The sequence below is a fragment of the Coregonus lavaretus genome (assembly GCF_964263955.1).
Source record: "Coregonus lavaretus genome assembly, chromosome: 8".
Classification (NCBI taxonomy): domain Eukaryota; kingdom Metazoa; phylum Chordata; class Actinopteri; order Salmoniformes; family Salmonidae; genus Coregonus; species Coregonus lavaretus.
Window position 1 is genome coordinate 8,254,852 of NC_139995.1, and position 26,354 is coordinate 8,281,205.

At 40.7% G+C, this 26,354-nt stretch overlaps 2 protein-coding genes across 2 annotated transcripts; one reads left to right on the forward strand and one right to left on the reverse strand.

Moving 5' to 3' along the window:
* Positions 1–6,267: 6,267 nt before the first annotated feature.
* Positions 6,268–8,090, reverse strand: LOC311133596 (small ribosomal subunit protein uS12). Its single transcript, XM_084167114.1, has 4 exons — positions 8,024–8,090; positions 7,296–7,455; positions 6,997–7,117; positions 6,268–6,457 (listed from the first exon to the last, which is right to left on the reverse strand). The coding sequence occupies exons 1-4, from the start codon at positions 8,025–8,027 to the stop codon at positions 6,311–6,313; spliced, it is 432 nt and encodes a 143-aa protein (XP_084023240.1). The 5' UTR covers positions 8,028–8,090; the 3' UTR covers positions 6,268–6,310.
* A 4,632-nt stretch (positions 8,091–12,722) lies between these two features.
* Positions 12,723–22,243, forward strand: LOC311133589 (V-type proton ATPase subunit S1-like). The gene is made up of 7 exons (XM_084167105.1): positions 12,723–12,893; positions 16,577–16,617; positions 16,866–16,939; positions 19,617–19,843; positions 19,967–20,017; positions 20,273–20,516; positions 21,011–22,243. Exons 1-7 carry the CDS (start codon positions 12,793–12,795, stop codon positions 21,272–21,274), a joined length of 1,002 nt encoding a protein of 333 aa, XP_084023231.1. The 5' UTR covers positions 12,723–12,792; the 3' UTR covers positions 21,275–22,243.
* Positions 22,244–26,354: the final 4,111 nt, after the last annotated feature.

Consider the following 26,354-nt stretch of genomic DNA (forward strand, 5'->3'; position numbering starts at 1 on the left):
GTGGAGGGAGCTGAAGGTTTGAGTTGCCAAACGTCAGGCTTGAAACCTTAATGACTCGGAGAAGATCTGCAAAGAGGAGTGGGACAAAATCCCTCCTGAGATGTGTGCAAACCTGTTTGTTTTGCAGAGGGGTCAAATACTTATTTCCCTAATTTAAAATACAAATCAATTTATAACATTTTTGACATGCATTTTTCTGGATTTCTTTGTTGTTATTCTGTCTCTCACTGTTCAAATAAACCTACCATTAAAATTATAGACTGATCATGTCTTTGTCAGTGGGCAAATGTACAAAATCAGCAGGGGATCAAATGCTTTTTTCCCTCACTGTATCAGCCTCTGAGGCTGCTATTGAATCTAATCAAGCTCTGAGACTGAAATGTAATCCAATCAGCTTGTCAGGAATGGAGCTCACCCATAAAAACATTTAGTGTCCCTTACAATTATACACATATCATTTATGCAAGCTAACAACCAGCATAGATAAAAAGCTAGATGGTTAGCTCACAAGACTAGCCAAGTTAGCTGTGTTGTTGCTGCATGTGATTGGCTGCGGTCTTGGCGGTGGTATACAGCCTGGGTGACAGGCTGCCCGTCAAGCATCGCTTAGGTCTTAAATGTCCCATGAGGGCTTAGCTACCCCACCAGCTCTTAGGTCAAGGTATTTAGCTTGCTAACGTTCTAACTTATAAACTGATAATGAGCTCCAAACACAAATGAAAGCATGATGCTAGCATTTTTATTTGTTTGTCCTCTCTGGACTTGGATGCCATTCAAATCTTTCCTTGACATTATAATTATTTCACAACTCCTAGAGATATTACTACCTACGGCTGCAAATATTGAGGGGGCTTATTATAATGCTTACCCAATGAAAATGCACTAAATCACCGATTTGGCACATCATTGCGCACATTCGGCTACACATCATGAAATATTTTGAGACAAATTTCAGACAATAGCCTACAAATAGCAAAATAGATCTCAATTGATTTAACATTAAATGTATCAATATGATTGAAATGGGCCGATAGCCTACTGTTTATATTTTAATGCAGTCATCTCTGTTTTCATTTGAAGCATATTTTTTATATATCACTTGTTTGTATCAATTGCAAAGACATTGGCAACTTTGTATTTGCAGTCAACTTTGTTCTGAAGTTATCAGCAGTCACATAAAGAAGGATAAATCATGTGATTGTATGTTTAGCGGAGATCTGCTGTGTATAAAGTGACGCGGGAGGGCAAAAAAACATCTAACGGCACACTTACAGTGGGGGGAAAAAGTATTTAGTCAGCCACCAATTGTGCAAGTTCTCTAACTTAAAAAGATGAGAGAGGCCTGTAATTTTCATCATAGGTACACGTCAACTATGACAGACAAATTGAGGAAAAAAAAATCCAGAAAATCACATTGTAGGATTTTTAATGAATTTATTTGCAAATTATGGTGGAAAATAAGTATTTGGTCACCTACAAACAAGCAAGATTTCTGGCTCTCACAGACCTGTAACTTCTTCTTTAAGAGGCTCCTCTGTCCTCCACTCGTTACCTGTATTAATGGCACCTGTTTGTACTTGTTATCAGTATAAAAGACACCTGTCCACAACCTCAAACAGTCACACTCAACTCCACTATGGCCAAGACCAAAGAGCTGTCAAAGGACACCAGAAACAAAATTGTAGACCTGCACCAGGCTGGGAAGACTGAATCTGCAATAGTTAAGCAGCTTGGTTTGAAGAAATCAACTGTGGGAGCAATTATTAGGAAATGGAAGACATACAAGACCACTGATAATCTCCCTCGATCTGGGGCTCCACGCAAGATCTCACCCCGTGGGGTCAAAATGATCACAAGAACGGTGAGCAAAAATCCCAGAACCACACGGGGGGACCTAGTGAATGACCTGCAGAGAGCTGGGACCAAAGTAACAAAGCCTACCATCAGTAACACACTACGCCGCCAGGGACTCAAATCCTGCAGTGCCAGACGTGTCCGGGTCTTTCAGCATGACAATGATCCCAAACACACCGCCTGGGCAACGAAGGAGTGGCTTCGTAAGAAGCATTTCAAGGTCCTGGAGTGGCCTAGCCAGTCTCCAGATCTCAACCCCATAGAAAATCTTTGGAGGGAGTTGAAAGTCCGTGTTGCCCAGCGACAGCCCCAAAACAACACTGCTCTAGAGGAGATCTGCATGGAGGAATGGGCCAAAATACCTGCAACAGTGTGTGAAAACCTTGTGAAGACTTACAGAAAACGTTTGACCTGTGTCATTGCCAACTAAGGGTATATAACAAAGTATTGAGAAACTTTTGTTATTGACCAAATACTTATTCTCCACCATAATTTGCAAATAAATTCATAAAAAATCCTACAATGTGATTTTCTGGATTTTCTTTTCTCATTTTGTCTGTCATAGTTGACGTGTACCTATGATGAAAATTACAGGCCTCTCTCATCTTTTTAGTGGGAGAACTTGCACAATTGGTGGCTGACTAAATACTTTTTTCCCCACTGTAGCTGTTCTAAGAGTGATCTGAGGCAGGCGTATGGAGCGATTTCAGTGCCAACAGAAATAGTATTTGAATTCCATAATTTTGCATTTGTATTAGGATATTGAATATAAATGTTATATTTTTGAATTTGAAATGCACAAATTGAATCATTGAATTCATAAATTGAACTTGTAATTTCATGATTTGAAACTGAATTGAATGAATATTGCATTCAGTTTTTAAATGAATTATCCATTTAATTGAATATTCAAGTTCAATATTTATATATTGCATTCATTGTCTGTGTATCAAGTTTACAAACCATCATTTCAAGTTCATCAATGTTGGATATATTCAACTTTCAGATGCATTCAAATTCAGTTTTCTAAATTCAGATTCAAAACCAGAGTCAACATCCTTTGCCAGCCAGCCAGGAAAATAGGAGAACAGATAGAATCAAACGCTCACTGTGGTAAACAACTTTTGGCGGTTTCTGTATTTATAATTTATTTATTTCAATTGACTGATTTCCTTATTTGAACTGTAACTCAGTAAAATCTTTGAAATTGTTGCATGTTGTGTTTATATTTTTGTTCAGTATATATTCTTATGGGGGCCAAATTTTGGGACACCTCCTAATGCAGCCTGTGATAATCATACAACAGAAGGCACGTCCATGTTCCAGAGCATATTCGCTTTCAGGAATGGGGTCAATAGCTTATAGCCAAAGTGGTTCAAACACTAGAGCCAAATTCATAGGAAGAAAATAAATTAAACATGCCACATTGTCTTCAGAACTGCCAGAAGCTTCTGTTTACCACAGAGAGCATTTGATTCTATCTGTTCTCCTCTACCTTTCCTTTCTGGAAATGTGCCAGGATGTTGCCTCTGGTTTTGAATCTGAATTTAGAGAACTGAATTTGAATGCATCTGAGAAGTTTAAATATATGAAACTTTGAAATTAAGGTTTTGTAAATTGTTACACAAACAATGAATGCAATATCTACCATATTGAAACGGAATATATAAATAATGAATGAATATTCAATTAAATATAAATGTTAAACTGAAAGCAATATTCATTCAATTCAGTTTCAAATCATGAAATACAAATTAAATGTATGAATTAAATGATTCAATTTGTGCATTAAACATTCAAAAATATTAAATTCAATATCCGAATATACAAACTAAACATAAAATGGCACTGAAATCGTTCCATACAGGAGTTAAATTACGAGCGATTTCAACTGCGACGTTAATAACGATGGTTTTGGGAAAAAGCTCTGAGATTTAACGGTGCTCCTACGAAGGTTCTAACGATGAACTTAACCTTAAGACGCTTTTAGGAAACCGAGCCCTGATCAAGAGATGAACCAGCAACCAGGGTTACTCTTTACCTCTGGCACACTGAACGACACTCACTGACACACTTTCCCTGCTCCTGCATGTTACCATGTTGCAACTGACAGACACAAACAGATGCACCTTTATGACTGAATTCATGCTAAAAGGATCATAGGCTGGAGAAAGTGAATGAGAAAGCGCATGAACATTCCTTTTAGATTCACAAGTGAACTGTTTACAGTTTTGAAAGTGGAAATAATGCATGCAAAACCTTCTCAGTGTATTCTCTGTGCATTGTTGTAAATAAGACCATTGAATCACCACCCTTATGTGAACATGTCCAGTGTAATGAGAAGTGTCTGTCCATCATTACTCAACCACAGCATCCCAGGGAGTGTTACTATCATCAACTGTTTCTCTGTGACACTCCAGTTGTCTTTAGGTCACAATGCTGTGGCCTGTGGAGAGGATGGATGGGTTGCTGCCCTGCACAGGCTGTGGCTGCTGGATTCCTGTCACTATCACCCATCTCTCAACACTCACCAGACACCTCCTCTGAAGTGATTCAATTCAATATCATCCTCGCTGCCTCCTCTGAAGGAAGGCTGTGAAGGAGAACCGTGAGATCACTCGAGGCAGCAACCATGGCCTGTCTCATTGAACCTGATAACCTTACAAGAAGTATAGGCTAAGTGGATGTACAGCAGCCAAGTTGCTCTTGAATGACACAAAATATGACAATCACTTATTTCAAATAGATATTTCTGAGTATTGAAATGTGTTAAGTGTATCAGTTTTTGTCCATAATTCAATGTTACTTGGTTTAACCACTGAGAGCAGAGCAGACATTCATGCCAAACTAGTTTGAGTTGAGGGAATCCATGTATCTGGCACTAACTCCATTAGGTGGCAATCTCAGAACAGTCATCAGTCTAAAACGTACAGTACGAATTGTCATGACAGATCAAATTCATCTGACAGCATGGTCGTTGTCTGTAGCCAAGTACTAAAAGAACTGACAGCATTTCTTCACTTGTCATTCTAGCAGCAGACCACTGGTCTGAGTGATCCATTTGATTCAAACTGTCCATACCCTGTCAATTTTCCCAACCATGTCACTTTCATAATCCGCTGCAAATCCTCTTCCAACCCAATACAAATTAATTTGTCATTCAGGATAACACTGCATGTCTCCTTAATGTATAATGTCCGGACTAGTCATGGCATCACACATCAAAATGTAATCTTATGAATAATTGGGATGAAAGGAAAGAGGTTGTTACATGCAGGAGCAGATGGGATTTGTATGATTGTGTAAAATGTCCTAAGATCCCTTTACCATATTCAATGGTCTGGTCCTATGAGCTCCACAAACCTCAAAGTGAAAGGTTCCACCCAATGCAATACGCTCCCACCTTGAAAATCTTATTTTCTACAGCACTTCACCACAACAAAATGAGGATCACAATCTGTTGATGGAAGGCTTTTATCCTGGCTAGAAATTATAATAAAATGGCCTCCTGTAGCTCAGTTGGTAGAGCATGGCGCTTGCAACCCCAGGGTTGTGGGTTCGATTCCCACGGGGGGCCAGTATGAAAAATGTATGCACTCACTAACTGTAAGACGCTCTGGATAAGAGCGTCTGCTAAATGACTAAAATGTAAATGTAGACAGGTGTGGCTAAATTAGGACCTGCCAAGTTTGTGCGGAAGGGGATATAAGTCACGGTTGAGCAAAATCAAAAAGGCATCTGGCTCTTCACACAAACGCACAATAGGTACATTGTCAACCGTCTGTGGCAGCCATGCCTGAATTCCAGACGACTGCACAGCATGAATCAAAATGAGACTGCACATCAAATTAGCTAAGGGGTACATGACACATCACCTCAAGAGGCAGTGAGGGAAATAAAACTTGACGATCAACTGCATCTGCTCTATGAACAATCAAGACACCAAACGATGTCAAACCATTACAATCCCTCCAGACAAGCTATAAATAAAACTGCAAATGGAGCATGAGTGTAGAAGCAACTGCCTGAACCCACAAGCAGCAATCTGCCATTGCAGGCAGATCTGGCATTATCCAACGTGATACACAGAGCTGAAAGAAATGCTTTCTAACAACCTTCTAAAACCATTAGCTAGTTGTTCTTCAAATGAAACATGCTATCAATCAACTTGGACATATACAAGTGAATCAGAGAAGCTGCTCAAACAAAACTGGAACAAGGATGGGCAACTTTAGTCCTCTGGGGAGTGTCACAACCAGTTCATTCAAGTGTACAAGTGGTATCCCAGGTCTAAAGCAGATGCTAATTTTGAGAAAAAAAATACAAAAACCACCATACATACACCCCTTAGAATCAGAGTTACCCACCCCTGCAACTACAATATAAAAATCACAAAATGCACAACAAACCGACTGGAATTGTGAAAACGTAATTTATTGATATCAGTCAGAACTGTTTAAGATCTGGGTCTCTCCTTCTTGCCTTTGTAAAGGGCCAGCAGGGAGACGTTAGCCACTTTGACCACCTTGAAACGGACACCGGGGATATCACCGACGGCATGTCCCTTACGACCAAATCCTGCCACCAGAACCTCGTCGTTTTCCTGAAAGAGCAAGGGAAACAAACTAAATACACAGGCCAACATGCATCGGTCAACTTTGAATATCAAAAATATTGTCCCTGAACACATCACTACCTGCATATTGTTAGATTACTTATGGGGAGTCCTACATTTGTCATTGTAGTGGATATCTGGCTGAGTGTAAAATATTGGTTTATATGGCTACCCAACTGTCTGTCAGATCCTAAAATATCTGGCAAGTTAGCTAATGTTCTAGGAATTGATCAATCTCTGCTTGTTCTGAATTTAAGGCAATCCACAACATCCTACAAATACATTTACATTACATTTTAGTCATTTAGCAGACGCTCTTATCCAGAGCGACTTACAGGAGCAATTAGGGTTAAGTGCCTTGCTTAAGGGCACATTGACAGATTTTTCACCTAGTCGGCTAGGGGATTAGAACCAGCGACCTTTCGGTTACTGGCACAACGCTCTTACCCACTAAGCTACCTGCCGTCCACAGTTACCGGTACACTGTACTTTGGTAAGATGGATGCAATGTTGGCTTTGACTCTTACCTCAATGAAATTCAAGCAACCATCATTTGGGACGAAGGCAGTGATCTTCTTGCCGTTCTTGATGAGTTGGACCCTGACACACTTCCTAATGGCAGAGTTGGGCTGCTTAGCTTCAACACCTCTGTAAGAAGAATCGGGAAGAGGGGTTTGACACTTCAGACTGACATATGAAAGATGACATTCAGTGCACTGTACATAGTTGATCGTACAGCATTCACATAGCTTTTTACTGCATTAAAGCTTGCATGGTCATCAGTGAACAAAGTGGTGTTGTGATGTAACGTTAGCTAGCTACTTACACTTTCTCAAGTACGATTCCCTTGGCGTGGGAAGCGCCTCCGAAGGGGTTAGCCTTCAGGGCAGTGCCGAGATGGGCCTTCTTATACTGTTTATCATGCCATCTCTGCTCACGACGATGGTTACGCAGCTTCCTGGCTGTACGCAGACCGCGACACTTTCCTGGGGAAATAGAACGGTAAACTTAAAATCATGCCAATAACTAGGTCGACAAACAAAACATAGGTCACCACATACCTACAAATGCAGTCTACTTAGAGAACCTGGCTAACGTTAGTTAAAATAGCAAACTAGCTACAGTAGCTGACCGCATATGCATAACGTAAATGCATCAAGTGCTGACAAGCTAGCCGTTAACAATTTAACTAGTTCATTGCAAAATATGAGCTAGTTAGCCAAATTAATGCAGTTCGCTGCTAAAAACTTATTTTTCTATCAATTTGTAATCAAAATTCGGTAACTAGCCAACAGGCTTCGTAAATGCTTGGTGACTGAAACGTGAGGCAGATCGGGGCAGCGCTTGCCGAACCCCATGCCATGCTACTGGCCCTCTCCACGTTGCGAAACTTGCGCTAGTTGGCCGTCAAATTGTAAAAATATGCCTAGAAATACAGCCCGTTTTGCCACGATTATACTGAAAGTAGGTAAGAGGACATTCTTATTCCATGTCAATGTAAGTAATATGACTATATCTTGTAATCGTTCCGTTATAAAGGGGAAATGATCGTACCCATGTTTGCAGATTACGAGCCCAGGCTAGAAAGGAAGAATCCCAGACTCCTCCGCGGCAATGTCTCTTCTCAGGACCCCAGAGGTGACTAATAAAGTGCCTGTTTGGGTTAGGTCTTTCTTAAAATACAATTTAAATATAGATCAATTTTAAGCAACCGGTTTTAAAAGACACAATTTAAGGCAATAGCACATGTATACTATATGAATAGCTATGTTTGATTAAGTATGTATAATAACGAGGTGGTGTTTTAAAATGCCTGGCTTAAAGTGCAGTCAAAAGAGTCTGAAAATGGACAGGACTTTAGTTCCCTAATTCCTTAATGCTGAGAGCCAAGCAGAGATGCATCAGGTCTCAAGATACTGGATTGATAAACCATCCTCCCCACTCTCAACTGGGATTCCATACCACTGACTCGATTACGGGTGCTGAGTCCCTGGCTTGTTGCACTCAGGGGTGGCGTTTCGATCCCCCTGTCCCATTCTCCAGTGTTTAAACTGCAGTAGTGTTTTTTTGCCATGGGGCCATGGTCAGCTTGTCTCATCTGGTGTACTGGGTTTGATCTGTTTTATCTGCATGCTCCCACTAACCCCCTTCTTTTGTCATTTTCTACGACGTGCCTGGCCCAAGCCTACCTGGATGTGCTGCTGAGCCTGGACTGCGGCTGAGGACCCCCCGCCCCCTCAGCTCACGCACACCCTAGCATGCTTGCACCTACGCTAAATACTGTATATTCCATCTCACCCTCTTCATCTCCTCTTCTATCCTCTCCTGTCTTAAGCCTAGTCCTGGACAAATAAACTATTTTATATTGAGCATGCTTTTTTGTCCAGGACTAAGTGTAATCTGAGTCCGGGAAACCAACCCAACTGTAGACAATGAGATTATTCCAGAATACTATCAAAATAAAGATTGTTTTGTATTTGTATTTTGTATTTGTATTTATTATGGATCCCCATTAGCTGGCAGCAGCTACTCTTCCTGGGGTCCAGCAAAATTAAGGCAGTTATACAATTTTACATTACAATACATTCACAACAGATTTTACAACACATTAAGTGTGTGCACTCAGGCCACTACTCCACCACCACATATCTACAACACAAAATCCATGTGTACGTGTGTGTATGCATGTGCCTGTGTTTGTGTTTGTGTCTCTTCACAGTCCCCTCTGTTCCATAAGGTGTATTTTTATCTGTTTAAAAAAAAATCTAATTTAACTGCTTGCATGAGTTACTTGATGTGGAATAGAGTTCCATGTAGTCAGCTGCCCTGGGGAATTCCTGATTATACCTGGATTATGTTGGAGAGGCTTCCATTAAAGAACACCCTCTGTGTTCTGTTAGACAGGTAACTCTTTATCTATGATTATCTACGGGACATTTAACATTTCCATTCTACAACATGGCCTCTGACAAAGAAAACTCTTTCTGAAAATCCTATTGTGTTTGTGGTGTGGTTTGTCTCTCACAGAACAGGAGGCCGAGGAGAAAATTACAAGAACCCAGATGCTGGAAACAAGATCACACACACACACACACGCACACACGCGCACACACGCGCACACATGCACACACACGCACACACACACACACTCTAAATATACATACCACATCCTAACATACAAAACACCACACTAAACACAGCAAATCAAAACAAATCTAGGACTACACACAATCAAACAAGGGTTAGGGTTGTATCAGCCATTATCATAATACTTAGGCCTATCCAAACATCTCCACAAGTGCATAGGGGGTAGGTCTAACATATCCATCCACAGACACTATTTTTTTGCTTTTTCAGGAGAAGAGAAAGGAGATAAAAAATTGAAGGAAGTGGAAAGGAAGGGAGGAGGGGAGTGGTGAGGAGACAAAAGAGGGGAGGGGAAGGGGTAGAGAGGGTTCGATTAGTTTGGGAAACACTGGGTTAGGGTAGGGGTTAAGGTTAGGGTTTAGGGTAGGGATGTCCTAAGGATCCCGGATAGCACGAACCGTCTGAAGAGACATTCTTAAAATCAAACCAAAGAAATGTTGTGCAAATTGGGGTTTGGAAAAGAATGCACATTTGTGTCTTATTTTCCCCAACATTTCAACACACAGGTCTTCCAACAGGTAGACATACTACTCACACACTTTATTTGTATTGCATATTGGAAATATTATTTACCTGAATTCCTTACCATCCCACTACATTTGTCACTGTTGAAACATTGAAAAAGTTGCAATAAAGGGAGAAAGAAGGTAGCTTAGTGGGTAAGAGCGTTGTGCCAGTAACCGAGAGGTCGCTGGTTCTAATCCCCGAGCCGACTAGGTGAATAATCTGTCGATGTGCCCTTAAGCAAGGCACTTAACCCTAATTGCTCATGTAAGTCGCTCTGGATAAGAGCGTCTGCTAAATGACAAAAAAATAAAAATAAAGAACCCTGCATGCACAGTAATGATCATTTTGATAAACCTTCTATTACAGGTACATTTTAGAAAAATGATTTGCATACCAAATTAACAAAATAGTAAAGACATTACTTTTAACCTGATTTTCAAAACCTTAAAATTGTAACATTACAATAATTCACAGTGGTAATGAAATGATAAATATGTGTGTGTGGGGATCTTGTGCGAGAGTGTCAATGTAGCATGTGTGAGTGAGTGTCGTATTGTTAGTGTGCATAGTCAGTGCAATATAGGGTCAATGCAGATGTTACTGATTGTAACAGAGAGGAAAAGTCTAAAACAATCTTTGATTCTATTTGATACAAGATGATTGTGTGAAAGGGCCAAATCCCAAACCTCTACCACAGATTATCATAATATTAGCCTCTACTGCAACTAGCAACATGTGCTTCACCACTGGCGAAGTAAATGAGAGGTTTTTAAAAATGACAGTGTTTTTAGCAGTAGCCTAGATGGCAGTGGCTCATGCCTGTCCTAGTCTACGGGGCCATCCATTACTAGACTCATTTGATAAGACAAGCTCTAAAGTGCAATAAAAGCCGTCTTGCTTTATCAGTGGTCTAATTAAAAAAACGACAGAGCTATATCATTCAAGGTGTCATAGGCTTGATGTCAGGAAACCTAATGGGAGGTACATTATTTTAGGTAAACAGCAGCAGACACTATATTTCAACCCCCCATAACTTATTTTATTGTGACAACAACTGATAGCTGCCACCACCCCTTAATGTTTTTCAAACGATTGTCATGACTGTTTGCTATTACATTGAACAAAAATATAAATGCAACATGCAACAATTTTAATGATTGTACTGAGTTACAGTTCATATAAGGAAATCAGTCAATTGAAATAAATAAATTAGGCCCTAATCTATGGATTTCACATTACTGGGTAGGGGTAGGGGCCCACCCACAGGGAAGTCAGGCCCAGCCAATCAGAATGACATTTTCACCACAAAAGGGCTTTATTACAGACAGAAATACTAATCAGTTTCATCAGTTGTCCGGGTGGCTGGTCTCAGACAGGTGGCTGGTCTCACGTGGTCTGCGGTTGTGAGGCCGGTTGGACATACTGTGAAATTCTCTAAAACGACATTGGTAGAGAACATTCTCCTGAGTCTCCTGAGTGGCGCAGTGGTCTAAGGCACTGCATCGCAGTGCTAGCTCTGCCACTTGAGATCCTGGTTCGAATCCAGGCTCTGTCGTAGCTGGCCGTGACCGGGAGACCCATGGGGCGGCGCTCAATTGGCCCAGCATCGTCCAGGGTAGGGGAGGGAATGGCCGGCAGGGATGTAGCTCAGTTGATAGAGCATGGTGTTTGCAACACCAGGGTTGTGGGTTCGATTCCCACAGGGGGTATGAAAAATAATAATGTAAGTCGCTCTGGATAAGAGCGTCTGCTAAATGACGTAAATGTAAACATTCAATTCTCTAGCAACAGCTCTGGTGGACATTCCTGCAGTCAGCATGCCAATTTCACGCTCCCTCAAAACTTGAGACATCTCTGGCATTGTGTTGTGTGACAAACTGTTACATTATAGAGTGGCCTTTTATTGTCCCCAGCACAAGGTGCACCAGTGTAATGACCATGCTGTTTAATCAGCTTCTTGATATGCCAGACCTGTCAGGTGGATGGATTATCTTGGCAAAGGAGAAATGCTCACAAACAGGGATGTAAACAAATTTGTGAACAACATTTGAGAGAAATATGCTTTTTGTGCATATGGAACATTTCTGGGATCTTTTATTTCAGTTTATGTACAATCACATCATTCATAGGTTACTGATGTACAGATGTACAGACAGAAGGGTAGGCCAGTCTAGGAAAGAGAACAGATCCATCCAGTGTGAACTGTATCCCAGTGATGAGGATGTAATTCTATTGATTTAACGTGTCTTTCGTCATATTTAATTTTCATACTGCTTCATTAACCCATAATCTTATTCTCATGCAGAGCTTTTTTCTTCTTCTTCAGATAACCCTGGTTTATACTTTAAATTAATTCCAATAGAGACAGCCTGGTATCTAGGTCATTTAATCAAGGGGGCGCGTTCACTGTCGGAAAAAAAACGGCAAGCGTACTGACCTTGAACATTCTAAATGATTAACAGTGTATTTATGAATCAGTTTTCTTGAGGACAGCTGCTGGGCTTTGTGTGTGTGTTCTGAGAGTGGGTGTGACCGTGACACATAATTACCACTCCCTCTAGATTCCTATTGGCTGCTGCCCTTGTCAATCAGTAGGCTTAGGCTTCGGCTGTTTTCGAAGCAGATTAGGAAGCAGTCATCATCTGTGGTAGTCTCATCTGGCCGGCTCCATGGCAAAACAAGACCTCTTTATGTATTTTTATTTATTTTCTGTCATTTTTCTGCAGCTCTCTTTGTCTTCTGATCAAGTGCCTGCTGTTGTGGAGAAAAGGTAGGCATGAAAGGAGATATTTCAACTCTAGGCTGGAGTCAGGCAGGGGGGTGGAGGGGGGGAATGAGGTTATTTCATAGTGTGATGGAGACCGTGGGAATGAGGGGAAACAGACAGTTTTAAAATGCGTTTGTGAATCTGTAAAAGCATTATCTCTTATTATCTGTAACCATTGTGGTAGTTATTTCGATCTTACCTTGTGTGCTGCACTGTATTGTACTATACTGTAGTGTGTACGTCTGCAATGAAAATGTACTAGGAATCTGTCAGTGAAACACAAGAGAAAATCCATTGATGTTGCGCTGAAGGCATCAGTTTACAGGGCAAATCCATATATGCACTACAAAAATAGGCAGGAATGAAAGCTGTTACATCAGAGATGAGATGGAGTCGTATACTGTATGCTCACATGCTGTATATCGCAGAGCCATCCTTCCTCTGAGAATTACACTATTTGAGTACAGATCCATATATGCTAGATTGAGTATGTATATTCTATTCAACTCTTGCACTGCTGTCAATCTAGTAATCAAATTGTAAAAATTAATATAAAAAAACTGTAATTTTGTCATTTCTGTAACAGCTCTTTTCATGAGTTTTACAGTTGAATATATAAAATCAAATATGTTAACTATGATGAAAAGGCTACAGATTGGTTATAGTTACTTCATTTATTTGTTTGTAGTGTTCCATTGGACATCAGTTCATTGATTTTGGTTATTTTGATCGACAATGTTATTGCAGTTCATGTTATTTCAGGAACATGGATATAATATCCCATGAATTGTGTTTTATATAACTTTAATGAATACAGTAGGGAGCCTGGAGCCAACATATTTGGACTGAAAGATGAGATGTCCGATTGCCCAGTAGATGCTTGGTGCCTTGAATCCCCACCTTCTGACCCCTGCTGACTTATTAATCATATTGTTTTGACATGTGGCATGTCTTCATGACCCTGACAATTACCTCAGCTGCTGCCTAGGCTACAACAGCCTCCTGTCAACCTGTCCTGAATCGGCAGCACAAGGGCTTTATATCTAAATATAAGATCAAATGTTATAAGTTAAAGCTCATATTTCCGGCAGTATTGTGGGCATGTACTGCCTACATTTTTTCCACATCACATTCTTATTGATATTTCAATTCAGCTGCCTAGGCTACAACCTCCTGTCAACCTGTCCTGAATAGACAGCAGGGGCTTCTGATGCTTTCTGTAGGAGAGCAGTGTGATTTTGTGATTAAATCAGGAGATGAATATATAGAATACAGTAAACAAAGTCACCTGATGATCCAGGAGGTGAGGATCATTCCAATTGCAATAATGAAGAAATATAATCAATGAAACAATTTCAGGCTCATTTCACTTGTCAAGGTGTATTTTGTGCATTTAGGCAAAAACTAAACATGGACAATACTACTTAACATTTTGTATCTTTAACTGAAAAATACAGAGATTTGTTTCCCTCCTTGTTTACCAAAGTAATTATTCTCCGCCCTGTGTCCCAGCACCTGTAAAACATATGTGCTTTGTGCTCATCTGTTAGGGAATATCTGACTTAATTAAAAAAAACGAATGTGTAATTGGCAACATATTGCCTCAAGGGCATTAGGCTATTTAGCCCGTCTGCAGTCGCGCCTGCACAGATGGGACTTTGTGGCAACATGTAGGGCAGCACGGGCTTTAGTCTTAAAGCAGATTTGATTTAGCTAGGCATGAGCGTGCTGAGCTGAGCACATGGGGCAGTTGAAAAGCAGCGCGTCCACCGCAATATTTCCTCTTACCCTCACAGAATACATGACATGCCAGGCATTGTGAAGTGAGAGAGAGAGATGATCAACGACAACGGATCATATTGATTATATAATGGCTGGTCCATAACATGCTCAGGTGCAGCCAGTCAGTAATGGCAGCGGGGTAGAGTACAGAGTGGATTTGTAAGCTGCTGCTAGGGTGGGGTGGGGATAGGAGGATTTCTCTATCTACTCTAGATCATGACAATTGGTTCAGTCATTTGAATGAAAGCTACATTTTTGCTTGGGTCAGTGATTTTGGTGAGGCCATGTGGGTCTGTGTAGCAAATTCAGGTTGACACTTGTGTTCAGATAAATTATTACTCAGTGTTTTGTCACTTTTTATTATGTAAGAATGGCATCTGCTGGCGAGCAAGAACACAGAGCACTCACTCCTCGTCAACTCCCAAATATCTTGTTACATCACTGAGCCAGGCCAACGCAGATACACCCACAGATGGGATGTCAATAACAAATGTCAGATAATTACACTTTTACACTGAGGTACACTGTATATTATCTATTCCTGTTAAAGACAATAATATAGTATTTAACAGTAGTATATGACTGTCTGTAATAGTATTAAACAAATCACCACAAACAATGCAGTAACACAGTGCCTTACTACAGGGTCAAGCCAAATGTTGCCCTCATGCTTTTAATAATAAACAAATCAGATAAGGTATTCTGATTCATGCAGAATATAAGCACAGTGGATGACTATAGATGCTCACCACCCACTGCTCTGATAGACCAGTAGTGCGCCAATGGAGAAATCTACTGGACACCCGAAGACGAAAGCTGTAGAAAAAGTGCTTTGCACATGAAATTACTGAAATTTGCATTTATCTTAAAGTACAGAGACACAGCTAATGTCTGCCAGTCAGGGTTGGGGTCAATTCCATTTCAATTCAGGAACTTAACTGAAATTCCAATTTACCTCATTGAAAAGCAATGAAGAAGATTGGAATTGGAATTTCAGTTTACTGCCTGAGGACCCCAACCCTGCTGCCTGCCAGTCCTTGGTAGCCTCCTCAGATCTGGTGGGCAGACAGTCTGCTAGCTCCGCTAACCCCCTTGAGCCATAATAAGGATACCATGGTCTGGCTGCTAGCCCCCTTAAGTCTCAGTAAGGACACCATGGTCTGGGAGGATTAATCGAGCAGAGCCTTAATCAGGTTTTAGCATTTCCCCAAAGCTCATTTAATCTGACATTATGGCAGTGATTAGATGCTTAAACAGTTAGTCGCAGGATAATCTCTTGCACTGTTGAGGAAAACACAATAAGAGCAAACTAGGCCAAATAAATTATTAGGGAAAGTGTTGTCTCTTTTTTAGTCACGTCCAAATTTCTAAAATACTATTATACCTTCTGTTTTCCATGTAGGTACCATCACACAATGTCCGCTTGGCCAACCTATGGTTCCAGTATTCTTATTTATAGATATAATAAACTGTATCAAACCCAATGGTTGAAATATATTTGATTGTATATGGTATATGCCTGATATTCATCCTACCATTATCCCTGTATCCAGGGGCGCAACTTTGATTTTAGAAGTGGGGGGGGACATAACTTTTTTATTTGTTTTAAAATCCAGCCGGATAAACACTCCAAACAGCCTACCCGACCGCTCGGAGGCGTCCGCATGGTCCTAAAGCACACCGTTGCCTCGTTTTGTATCACATTCCAATGATAAAACTTGGGGGGACAAAATTGCAATTTCAGAATGTGGGGTGGACATGTCCCCCCCAGGCCAGTGAAAGTTGTGCCCATGCCTATATCTCCTGTCCTAGTAATCATATAAGAGAGATTTACGTTGATGTCCTGTAGCCAGTACCTTACAGGCTACCATCTGAAATAAAAATATATTGTCTTATATTTACAGTTTAGGGGGGCCCACCTCCCAAGATGTCAGGGTTCAAAACAGTGAGTTATTTCCCTTATTGTCAATTGATTATGTGATTTTTTTTTTTATATGTGTATAGAAAAATACACTAACTTCACTGGTAACACTTCACTTTATGTTGCTCGTGTACCTGTGTAGTAGTAACACTGTAATAACTCCCGTAACACAGTCATATTAATATTGTTAATACATAGTAATTTGACAATTGCTTTATAAGTTGTAAATATGTTTTATTTAATTATATTTATCTTTCTCTCCTTGTATACAGATGGATTGGCTTCACAGAGCCACAGTGCTGCTTCCGATGGGGAGAGTTCTTACCCTTTCAGAAGAGTGCTGCAGGTACTACGTCCCAATTATCTTTCCTTACACTCAAAGTGTGCACTTGTTCACTTCACTTCACTGACTTGAAAGAAAATGACTGGTAGAAGAAATATGGTGGAAACTCCCACTAGCCCATGCCTCCATCAATCCAATGCTTTTAGATTTACGGAAAGTATAGTGAACGAGTGCACAGTTCAGCAGAAAGGAGAAAAACACTGAGTGTACAAAACATTATGAACACCTTCTCTTTCCATGGCGTAGACTGACCAGGTGAATCCAGGTGAAAGCTATGATCCTTTATTGATGTCACTTGTTAAATCCACTTCAATCAGTGTAGATGAAGGGGAGGAGTCAGGTTAAAGAAGGATTTCTAAACCTTGATACAATTGAGACATGGATTGTGTATATGTGCCATTCAGATTGTGAATGGCAAGACAAAAGATTTGCAACTCAATATTAGGAAGGTGTTCCTAATGTTTGGTTTGTAAATCGCTCTGGATAAGAGCGTCTGCTAAATGACGTAAATGTAAATGTAAATGTATACTCACTGTAGACTACTGTGTGCGTGACGAGACACTAGACGGAAGTTTCCAGGAATCCAATATGACCTTGTCCATGAGAATAGGTTTTATTCTCAGCCATCTGATATTAATCCCAGACAGAAGGCATAGTCTCAGTGAGGTAAACCATTACATACAGTGCCTTGCAAAAGTATTCATCCCCTTTGGCGTTTTTCCTATATTGTTGCATTACAACCTGTAATTTAAATTGATTTTTATTTGGATTTCATGTAATGGACATACATAAAATAGTCAAAATTGGTGAAGTGAAATGAAAAAAATTACTTATTTTTAAAAAATCTACAAAATAAATAACGGAAAGTGGTGCATAAATATGTATTCACCCCTTTTGCTATGAAGCCCCTAAATAAGATCTGGTGCAACCAATTACCTTCAGAAGTCACATAATTAGTTAAATTAAGTCCACCTGTGTGCAATCAAAGTGTCACATGATCTGTCACATGATCCCAGTATATATACACCTGTTCTGAAAGGCCCCAGAGTCTGCAACACCACTAAGCAAGGGGCAAGATGAAGACCAAGGAGCTCTCCAAACAGGTCAGGGACAAAGTTGTGGAGAAGTACAGATCAGGGTTGGGTTATTTACATTTACGTCATTTAGTCTTATCCAGAGCGACCTTACAGTTAGTGCATACATACATTTTTTCTCATACCGGCACCCCGTGGGAATCGAACCCACAACCCTGGTGTTGCAAGCGCCATGCTCTACCAACTGAGCTACACGGGGGTTATAAAAAAATATCTGAAACTTTGAACATCCCACAGAGCACCATTAAATCCATAAAAAAATGGAAAGAATATGGCATCACAACAAACCTGCCAAGAGAGGGCCGCCCACCAAAATTCATGGACCAGGCAAGGAGAGGCAACAAAGAGACCAAAGATAACCCTGAAGGAGCTGAAAGCTCCACAGCGGAGATTGGAGTATCTGTCCATAGGACCACTTTGAGCCGTACACTCCACAGAGCTGGGCTTTACGAAAGAGTGGCCAGAAAAAAGCCATTACTTAAAGAAAAAAATAAGCAAACACGTTTGGTGTTCGCCAAAAGGCATGTGGGAGACTCCCCAAACATATGGAAGAAGGTACTCTGGTCAGATGAGACTAAAACTTAGCTTTTTGACCATCAAGGAAAACACTATGTCTGGCACAAACCCAACACCTCTCATCACCCCGAGAACACCATCCCCACAGTGGAGCATGGTGGTGGCAGCCTCATGCTGTGGGGATGTTTTTCATCGGCAGGGACTGGGAAACTGGTCAGAATTGAAGGAATGATGAATGGCGCTAAATACAGAGAAATTCTTGAGGGAAACCTGTTTCAGTCTTCTAGAGATTTGAGACTGGGACGGGGGTTCACCTTCCAGCAGAACAATGACCATAAGCATACTGCTAAAGCAACACTCGAGTGGTTTAAGGGGAAACATTTAAATGTCTTGGAATGGCCTAGTCAAAGCCAGACCTCAATCCAATTGAGAATCTGTGGTATGACTTAAAGATTGCTGTACACTAGCGGAACCCATTCAACTTGAAGGAGCTGGAGCAGTTTTGTCTTGAAGAATGGGCAAAAATCCCAGTGGCTTGGTGTGCCAAGCTTATATAGACATACCCAAAAAGACTTGCAGCTGTAATTGCTGCAAAAGGTGACTATACAAAGTATTGACTTTGGGGGGGGGGGTGAATAGTTATGCACGCTCAAGTGTTCTTTAAAAAAAATATATTTATTGTTTGTTTCACAAAAAAGTATATTTTGCATCTTCAAAGTGGTATTCATGTTGTGTAAATCAAATGATACAAACCCCCCAAAAAATCAATTTTAATTCCAGGTTGTAAGGCACCAAAATAGGAAAAATGCCAAGGGGGGTGAATACTTTCGCAAGCCACTGTATATTGTCAACAAAGAAATATTTGGTCAATGAATGCCCACTGCAGCCCTCACAACGAGATGAAAATCAATCCGTAATAGTACTTCAGATTACTGTTGGTTGTCAATCAATGAGCCACCAACTTATCTATTTCTCTCTCCCCTTCTCCTTCTCTTTTCTCTCTCTCCCTCTTTCAACCCATTCTGTTTCATCCTCTCGTTCCTACCTTATGCCTGCCTTATGGGTGGCAGCTGGACTCCCCACACAGAACCAAACGGAGGCTACTGCAGACATCGAGCACTCTTCCTTACTCTCCTCTGAGCGTGGTTTACAATGGAAAAACATGTATACTGTTTAGGGCCAGGAAGCTTGCTATCAGGTTCAGGAACAGCACCTTAGTGGATCTCACAGAGAAGGCATTCGGCCCCGATGCACCGGTTGACACCAAAGGCTCTATGTGCAGCAAAGACAAAGCAACGTAAGTCTGCTTAGCGGCTGTAGATATTCCTGCTGCCCTTCAAGATACATGACTATTCTTCGCTCTCCTGATATTTTGAAAGAGGAAGTAATGACAGTGCTATTGAATTTGTTTTCACACCAGGCTTGTACTACGTTTCGGAGATGTGGAGGACTTGAGAGGACTTGCCATAAGGTTTGCTTCTTCATTAATTTTTACAGCCAAATTTAGGCTTGAAATACCATTATAGAAATGATAGATTGGCCCAGGGTTTTCCTGGTCAGGTCACATGTTGGTCTGAAGTATATTGTGTGTGGTACAGTTTGGTTGTGATACTTGATATTTCTATATTCTGTGTACTGTACACTAACTGTAAGTCTCTCTTGATAAGAGCATCTGATAAATGACTAAAATGTAAATGTATAATCAATGTATGCACTGTTCCAACAGGCTACAGATGTCCAACACATTCTACGAGTCGGCAGGGCAGAACTGGTTTACTCTGGACAGCGTACACATCCACTACAACTGGACCCACGAGGCTACGTTCAATGCCACGGACGTGTACGCTCCTAGTACCTACTCCTACCACTGTCAACACGTCAGCAGTCTGCAGAAGTATGACACGCTGCTTGTACCAAGCTCAATCACAGACAACTCTGCAAACTGGCACATCACCTTCACAGACTTCCAGGTTGGCATGAATTCTTTTTGCAGGAAGGCAACATTTTATGGCAGGAGTGGAGGGATGTTTTGATAGATGAGCCTGTTCTAATGGTTCTGTTGGAACCTCTGTAGCTACTCCTGTTGAAATGTAATGGATAACTTGTGTTGTTTGTTAAAACCATGATTTGTTAAAATGGCTGTAAAATAATCATGAATGATCGGTAAACAGGACTCCAACTTGTGTGTGGCTTTATTTAACTCTCCACAATACAGGACGGTTTCTAGTCATACCGCTAGGTGGCACTGTTGTTATACCATAACACTACATTGTTAATGTATTGTATTTTATTGTGTTTGTGTATGAATTCAGAAATATTCATGTTTATTTATTTTAAAGAGTTACATGATATAGAAATCCACAAGAATAGTTTTTATGTAATAACCTTTATGTGTTATGTATGTAATCTTTCATTGTTTACTTTACTTGAACATCTCACCTTTATATTTCTCTTTGCTCGACAGATACAATCGTTCAACGTACTGTCCAACAAGTTTGCCTCAGCCAGCGACTGCGCTACGTTCTTCACTCCGGCTATCCTCATGGGTCTGATCACCTCACTCATCCTCCTCCTGGTCCTGGCATACGCTCTGCACATGGTGGTGCACCTCAAACACATTGACACCTACGAAGAACACAAGACTACTGTCTACTTCCCTCGCAGCTCAGAGACTGCAGAATGCACCGGCGCCACCGACTCCACCGCCACTGAGAAAAACAGCTTGTAGGACGTTTCCCAGGATCCACCTCAGTCTCCACCACTAGGAGTATAGACCGTTTCTGTAGTTGTCAGAGAGTGACTGTGCGGGGGCTCTGACTGAGACCCCTGATGGCTGGCAGACCGACTGATTGACTGACTCAACTCTAGATATAAAGAAACCTCCCATAATGAAGGACATGGTCATGTTGCCTGGACTTGATATGGTCGTCCACTCTGGCATCGCTGGGCTCAGGCAGTGGTTGTCCAAGCCCAGTAGATCTAATACTTTGGGTCTCAGCATCATCTGGTGGATTTGGATACAACTTTGGAGGACACTGATCCTGAGACATTAACCACTTATCGGGCATTGCAAGTGAAAAATAAACGAAGTATTATGTACTGTTGAATGAAATTCAAACTGATAAAAGCACAAAAAAACAATTTATTTAGTTCCTTGTCAGTACTATAAATGCTGGTATATTGGATAAAGAAGTTTCATTTTAATATCCATACCCTAAAGGGTACATACCGTAAAGGGTATGCAGTATATACTTTTATGTAATTCATTAATCTTTGTTGGATACTCAATTGGTTATGATGTTTCAGACCTGCAGTATGTGTTTTCAAGAACTTGTCTTATTACGAGCTTTTGGGAAAATAATACTGCATCTGAATTCTGGTTTTGAAAATTGTATTTTGTGTTTTTAATTTCTCAAATGTGTATTCTTCTAACAAGGTGGGTCTTCAATAGTTTTCCAGTTAAAACATGATATAGTCATTAAACTATTTAAAAAGCAGTTCATTAAATCAATTGCCAGAACCACATCAACAAGTTGCTGTTGTTTAGTGATGCAGCATGCCTGTGGCTAGAAAATACATTTGCATACAACAGTACCCTGATGGGTCAAATTGTTAACATTTTCTAGAAACCTATTGTGATGTACTTTTTCATTTATCTGTAGGCTATGTGTTTGGAAAAATAAACCCAAGTTGGCTCAAAGGTGTCCATTGCAATCTATGAAAATGGAAGAGTAGTGGTGAAGTTTAAAGGCCCAATGCAGCCATTTATATAGCTCAATTGGTAGAGCACGGCGCTTGTAACGCCAGGGTAGTGGGTTCGATCCCCGCGACCACCCATACGTAAAAATGTATGGATAAAAGCGTCTGCTAAATGGCATATTATTATATATCAATATCAAATCATTTCTGGGTAAAAAAATCCAGTACCTGCAATAGATTTCTAGAAAAATTTGCAAAAATAGCTTTTTAGCTAAAAACTATTTCTCAAGCAAGAATGTTGCTAGGGCTATTTGGGAGAGGTCTGAGTAGCGAGAGAAAAACGGAAAACTAGCTGTTATTGGCAGGGAGGTTTGGAACTCTCTTTGTTATTGGTCTATTAACCAATTTACCGCATGGTGATGTCACCACGGAAAGCCGAAACTCTCGCCCATGCAAACCTGCTGATTAAAAGGTCCTGTGTAGATTGTAATTCCAACCAGCAACTACAAGGAAATAACACAGATCAAATTAAAATGTTCACACTTTTACAGTGTTAGTTTCAGCTGTTGTACAATATGATATAAAACATAGGGAAAAACGTATTTTAACTGCACTGGGCCTTTAACATATTAATACATGTTGTTTGATTCTTGTATGGAAAGGGATATCTCACTGAGTGGAGGCACTGGAGTTGTAAGATATTCAGTCCCTTAATCTGAGGGTCGTAGGTTCGAGCCCCAAATTGGGCGATGCCCAAACTGCAATCCACCTCCTCTAAAGGTTTGCCAACATGCATTGCAGACGTGTCAGCTGCTGTGCTTAGCTGGTGAAAGCGCCTGTCTTGTAAACAGGAGACCTTGGGTTCCAATCCCAGTGGTGCCTGGGCTCATAACTGTTATCACAATGACCTACGGTATCTATTGCTCAGGGAACGTCCTCCTGAATGGAGTGAAAAGGGCTCAGTTTCTGGACAAGAAATAGACAGGCAGAGAGTTAAAGAAAAAGCTGTGCTCGAGGTGAGGCTCAAATTCACAACCTCGTCATTGCTCTGCTGCATACTGCTGTATAAGGTATCACTTGCTCAACGATTGCATCACTAGACATTACACAAAGAAAGTCGTGATATTTGGTCCCAAGTAAAAAATAGGGGAGGGTTGTCAAACTTTATATTTTTGCTTTGGGGTGGGTTGTGTGGCTTTTTATTGGGCACGGGTATAAGTTAGAGATACCTAGCACTGCAGTGCATAACATGTGGTGAGTAGTTGACTCAAAGATAGAGAAAGACAATAGTTGAACAGTTTTTAACATAGCGTTTTTTCTTTAGCTGGTTTTAGTATATAATTTCTTCCATCCTAGCCAAATGTCCTAATCTGCTTGCATGTGCCTCCCTTATATCAAGGTGTTTTGGTACTTCCCTTATGCACTACGCTTTTCCGCACACTAACTTTTATTATAAACTGGGTGGTTCGAGCCCTGAATGCTGATTAGCTGACACCCGTGGTATATCAGACCGTATACCAGTGGAGGCTCCTCAGAGGAGGAAGGACCATCCTCCTCAGTGAATTTCATAAAAATTTAAATAGTGAAACATTAAAAACGTTATCCTTTTTAGATAAAACTATACTAAATATATTCACGTCACCAAATAATTTATTAAAACACACTGTTTTGCAATGAAGGTCTATAGTAGCCTCAACAGCACTCTGTAGGGTAGCACCATGGTGTAGCCAGAAACCAGCTATTTTCCGTGCTCCTCTGGGTATATTGACTTCAATACAAAACCTCTGAGGCTCATGGTTCTCACCCCATTCCATAGACTTCCATAGTAATTATGGCAACTTCCGGAGGACGTCCTCCAACCTATCAGAGCTCTTGCAGCATTAACGGACATGTTGTCCACCCAATCAAATGATCAGAGTGTCACGTACGTCTAAGGAAGCGGACCAAGGCGCAGCGTGTGCAAAATACATCTCTTTATTTAAGGAAGAGAGAAAAACACGAAACCGAACACTTTCCAAAACTTACAAAAACAACAAACGACCGTGAAGCTAAATAACGTAAGTGCACAGACACGCAACAAACGTTCAACATAGACAATTACCCACAAACACATGATGCCCATGGCTGCCTTAAATATGGCTCCCAATTAGAGACAATAACCCACAGCTGTCTCCAATTGAGAACCAATCTAGGCAGCCATCAACATACAACCACCTAGACAAGACATTACCCCATAAACATACAAACACCTAGACAAACCAAAACACATACTACACCATGTCACACCCTGACCTAACTAAAATATAAATGGAGACAAAGATAACTAAGGCCAGGGTGTGACACAGAGAATGAATCTAGTACTGAAAGTATAAGTTACAGATAGCTAGCACTGCAGTGCATACATGCTAGCACTGCAGTGTATAACATGTGGTGAGTAGTTGACTCAAAGATAGAGAAAGACAATAGTTGAACAGTTTTTAACAAATTAATTTCTTTAAAAATGAAGAAGTATTAGAGAGAGAGAGCGAGAGATAGAGAGAGCTAGCTATATTTCATTGTATATAAAAAAAACATTCACTTAGCTAGCGAATGCAGCTAGCTGGTTTAGCCTACTCAAACACCCGGCTCAAACAGAAAGGGATGCTATGTTAGCTAGCTGGCTATGGCTATCCAACACTGGAACTCTTCCAAGTCAAGGTAAGCTTTTGATTTTATTAATTTATTGCCACCGGGGCCCGCTGGTGTAACTGCTAAACTGCTTGCTGACTGTACACTGTACTGCATGATTGTAGCGAGTTTACTAACGCATTAGTTCTAGTAGCTATGTTGACTAGCTATGGCGTTAACTAATACAGTGACAACGATGTAGGCTGTATGTAGCAGTTAGTGGTTATGATCTGAAGGTTTGGCTTGGAAAGGTTTTGGTCACAGACAGCTGATGTGTTGTGCACTGAAGTCCACAAGCGAAGAGAAAAGTTGAGAGGAGGAGAGTGCGTAGATGCAAGAAGGAATTCTACAATGAGCAAAATGATCATGCTGTTTGTATATAACTGCTATGAAAGTGAACAGTGTGTGCGTGTGATCAGGGGTGTATTCATTCCGCTGATTCTGTTGAAAAAACATCTTAAACGGAAGCAAACGGAATGAAACGGGGATAAACATATCTGAATTTGTCCAATAGAAACTCTTGTTTGCAACTGTTGGACTAATGATTACACCCTAGATCAGCATTTTGCAGGCAAGAGTGTACAAGGCGTTATTGAAAGTGTCACTGTCTGTCACCTTGATTACAAAAAAAATCTCTTGACCTGTGCACCTACGTTGTAAACTTTCATTCGTAGGGTGTAGCAACCTCATGATAGGTATAGGGAACATTTTAATATCATGTAGCAGCCTAAACCTATTGATGTTACATTTAGCCGGGTGAATGTAATATTAATTATAGTCATCCAATGTGCTGTAATAGAAATAAGGCCATGCTCATTAAAAACAGGTATGACAAAACATTTATTTTTACTGCTCTAATTACCTTGGTAACCAGTTTATAATAGTAATAAGGCACCTCGGGGGTTTGTGGTATATGGCAAATATACCACGGCTAAGGGCTGTATCCAGGCACTCCGCGTTGCGTCGTGCTTAAGAACAGCCCTTAGCCGTGGCGTATTGGCCATATACCACACCCCCTCAGGCCTTATTGCTTAACTATACCACAGGTCAATATAGTCTACCAGTCTAACTGTCTATTCTGCCCTCTATCCACCATTCATATTGACAATGGTGGTAGGTGGATTGTTTGTCCAGATCTGTAATAGGCTAACTAGCAATCATACCACACATAAAAGCATTCAAAGCTGCATATATTTTCAATATGAATCCACAAGAACAAATAGCGGCCAGGTGCATCATTGCGAAAGAAAGAACAGTGAAGACATGAAACACGCAGCTCAAAAAGCTCCCCTATTGATCTTGTTTAGGGACAATACAATTATCCTACCTACACTAGCCTACAACACCACAATGCAATTAATTATTGTATTATTGTTTTCAAGTTAGTACAAAATTCTACCCTAGGCTGCAGTGAAAATGTCATTTTAATAACGGCACAAACG

What these genes read in the sequence shown, in the direction of transcription:
- LOC311133589 (XM_084167105.1), top strand. Translation starts at nt 12,793, where the DNA reads ATGGCAAAACAAGACCTCTTTATGTATTTTTATTTATTTTCTGTCATT. An exon ending in AGATGTCAGGGTTCAAAACA is followed by an intron (nt 16,618 to 16,865) that starts GTGAGTTATTTC and finishes CCTTGTATACAG; the next exon opens with ATGGATTGGCTTCACAGAGC. An exon ending in TTGAGAGGACTTGCCATAAG is followed by an intron (nt 20,018 to 20,272) that starts GTTTGCTTCTTC and finishes CTGTTCCAACAG; the next exon opens with GCTACAGATGTCCAACACAT.
- LOC311133596 (XM_084167114.1), bottom strand. An exon ending in GGAATCGTACTTGAGAAAGT is followed by an intron (nt 7,118 to 7,295) that starts GTAAGTAGCTAG and finishes TTCTTCTTACAG; the next exon opens with AGGTGTTGAAGCTAAGCAGC. An exon ending in GTTGCTTGAATTTCATTGAG is followed by an intron (nt 6,458 to 6,996) that starts GTAAGAGTCAAA and finishes TTGCTCTTTCAG; the next exon opens with GAAAACGACGAGGTTCTGGT.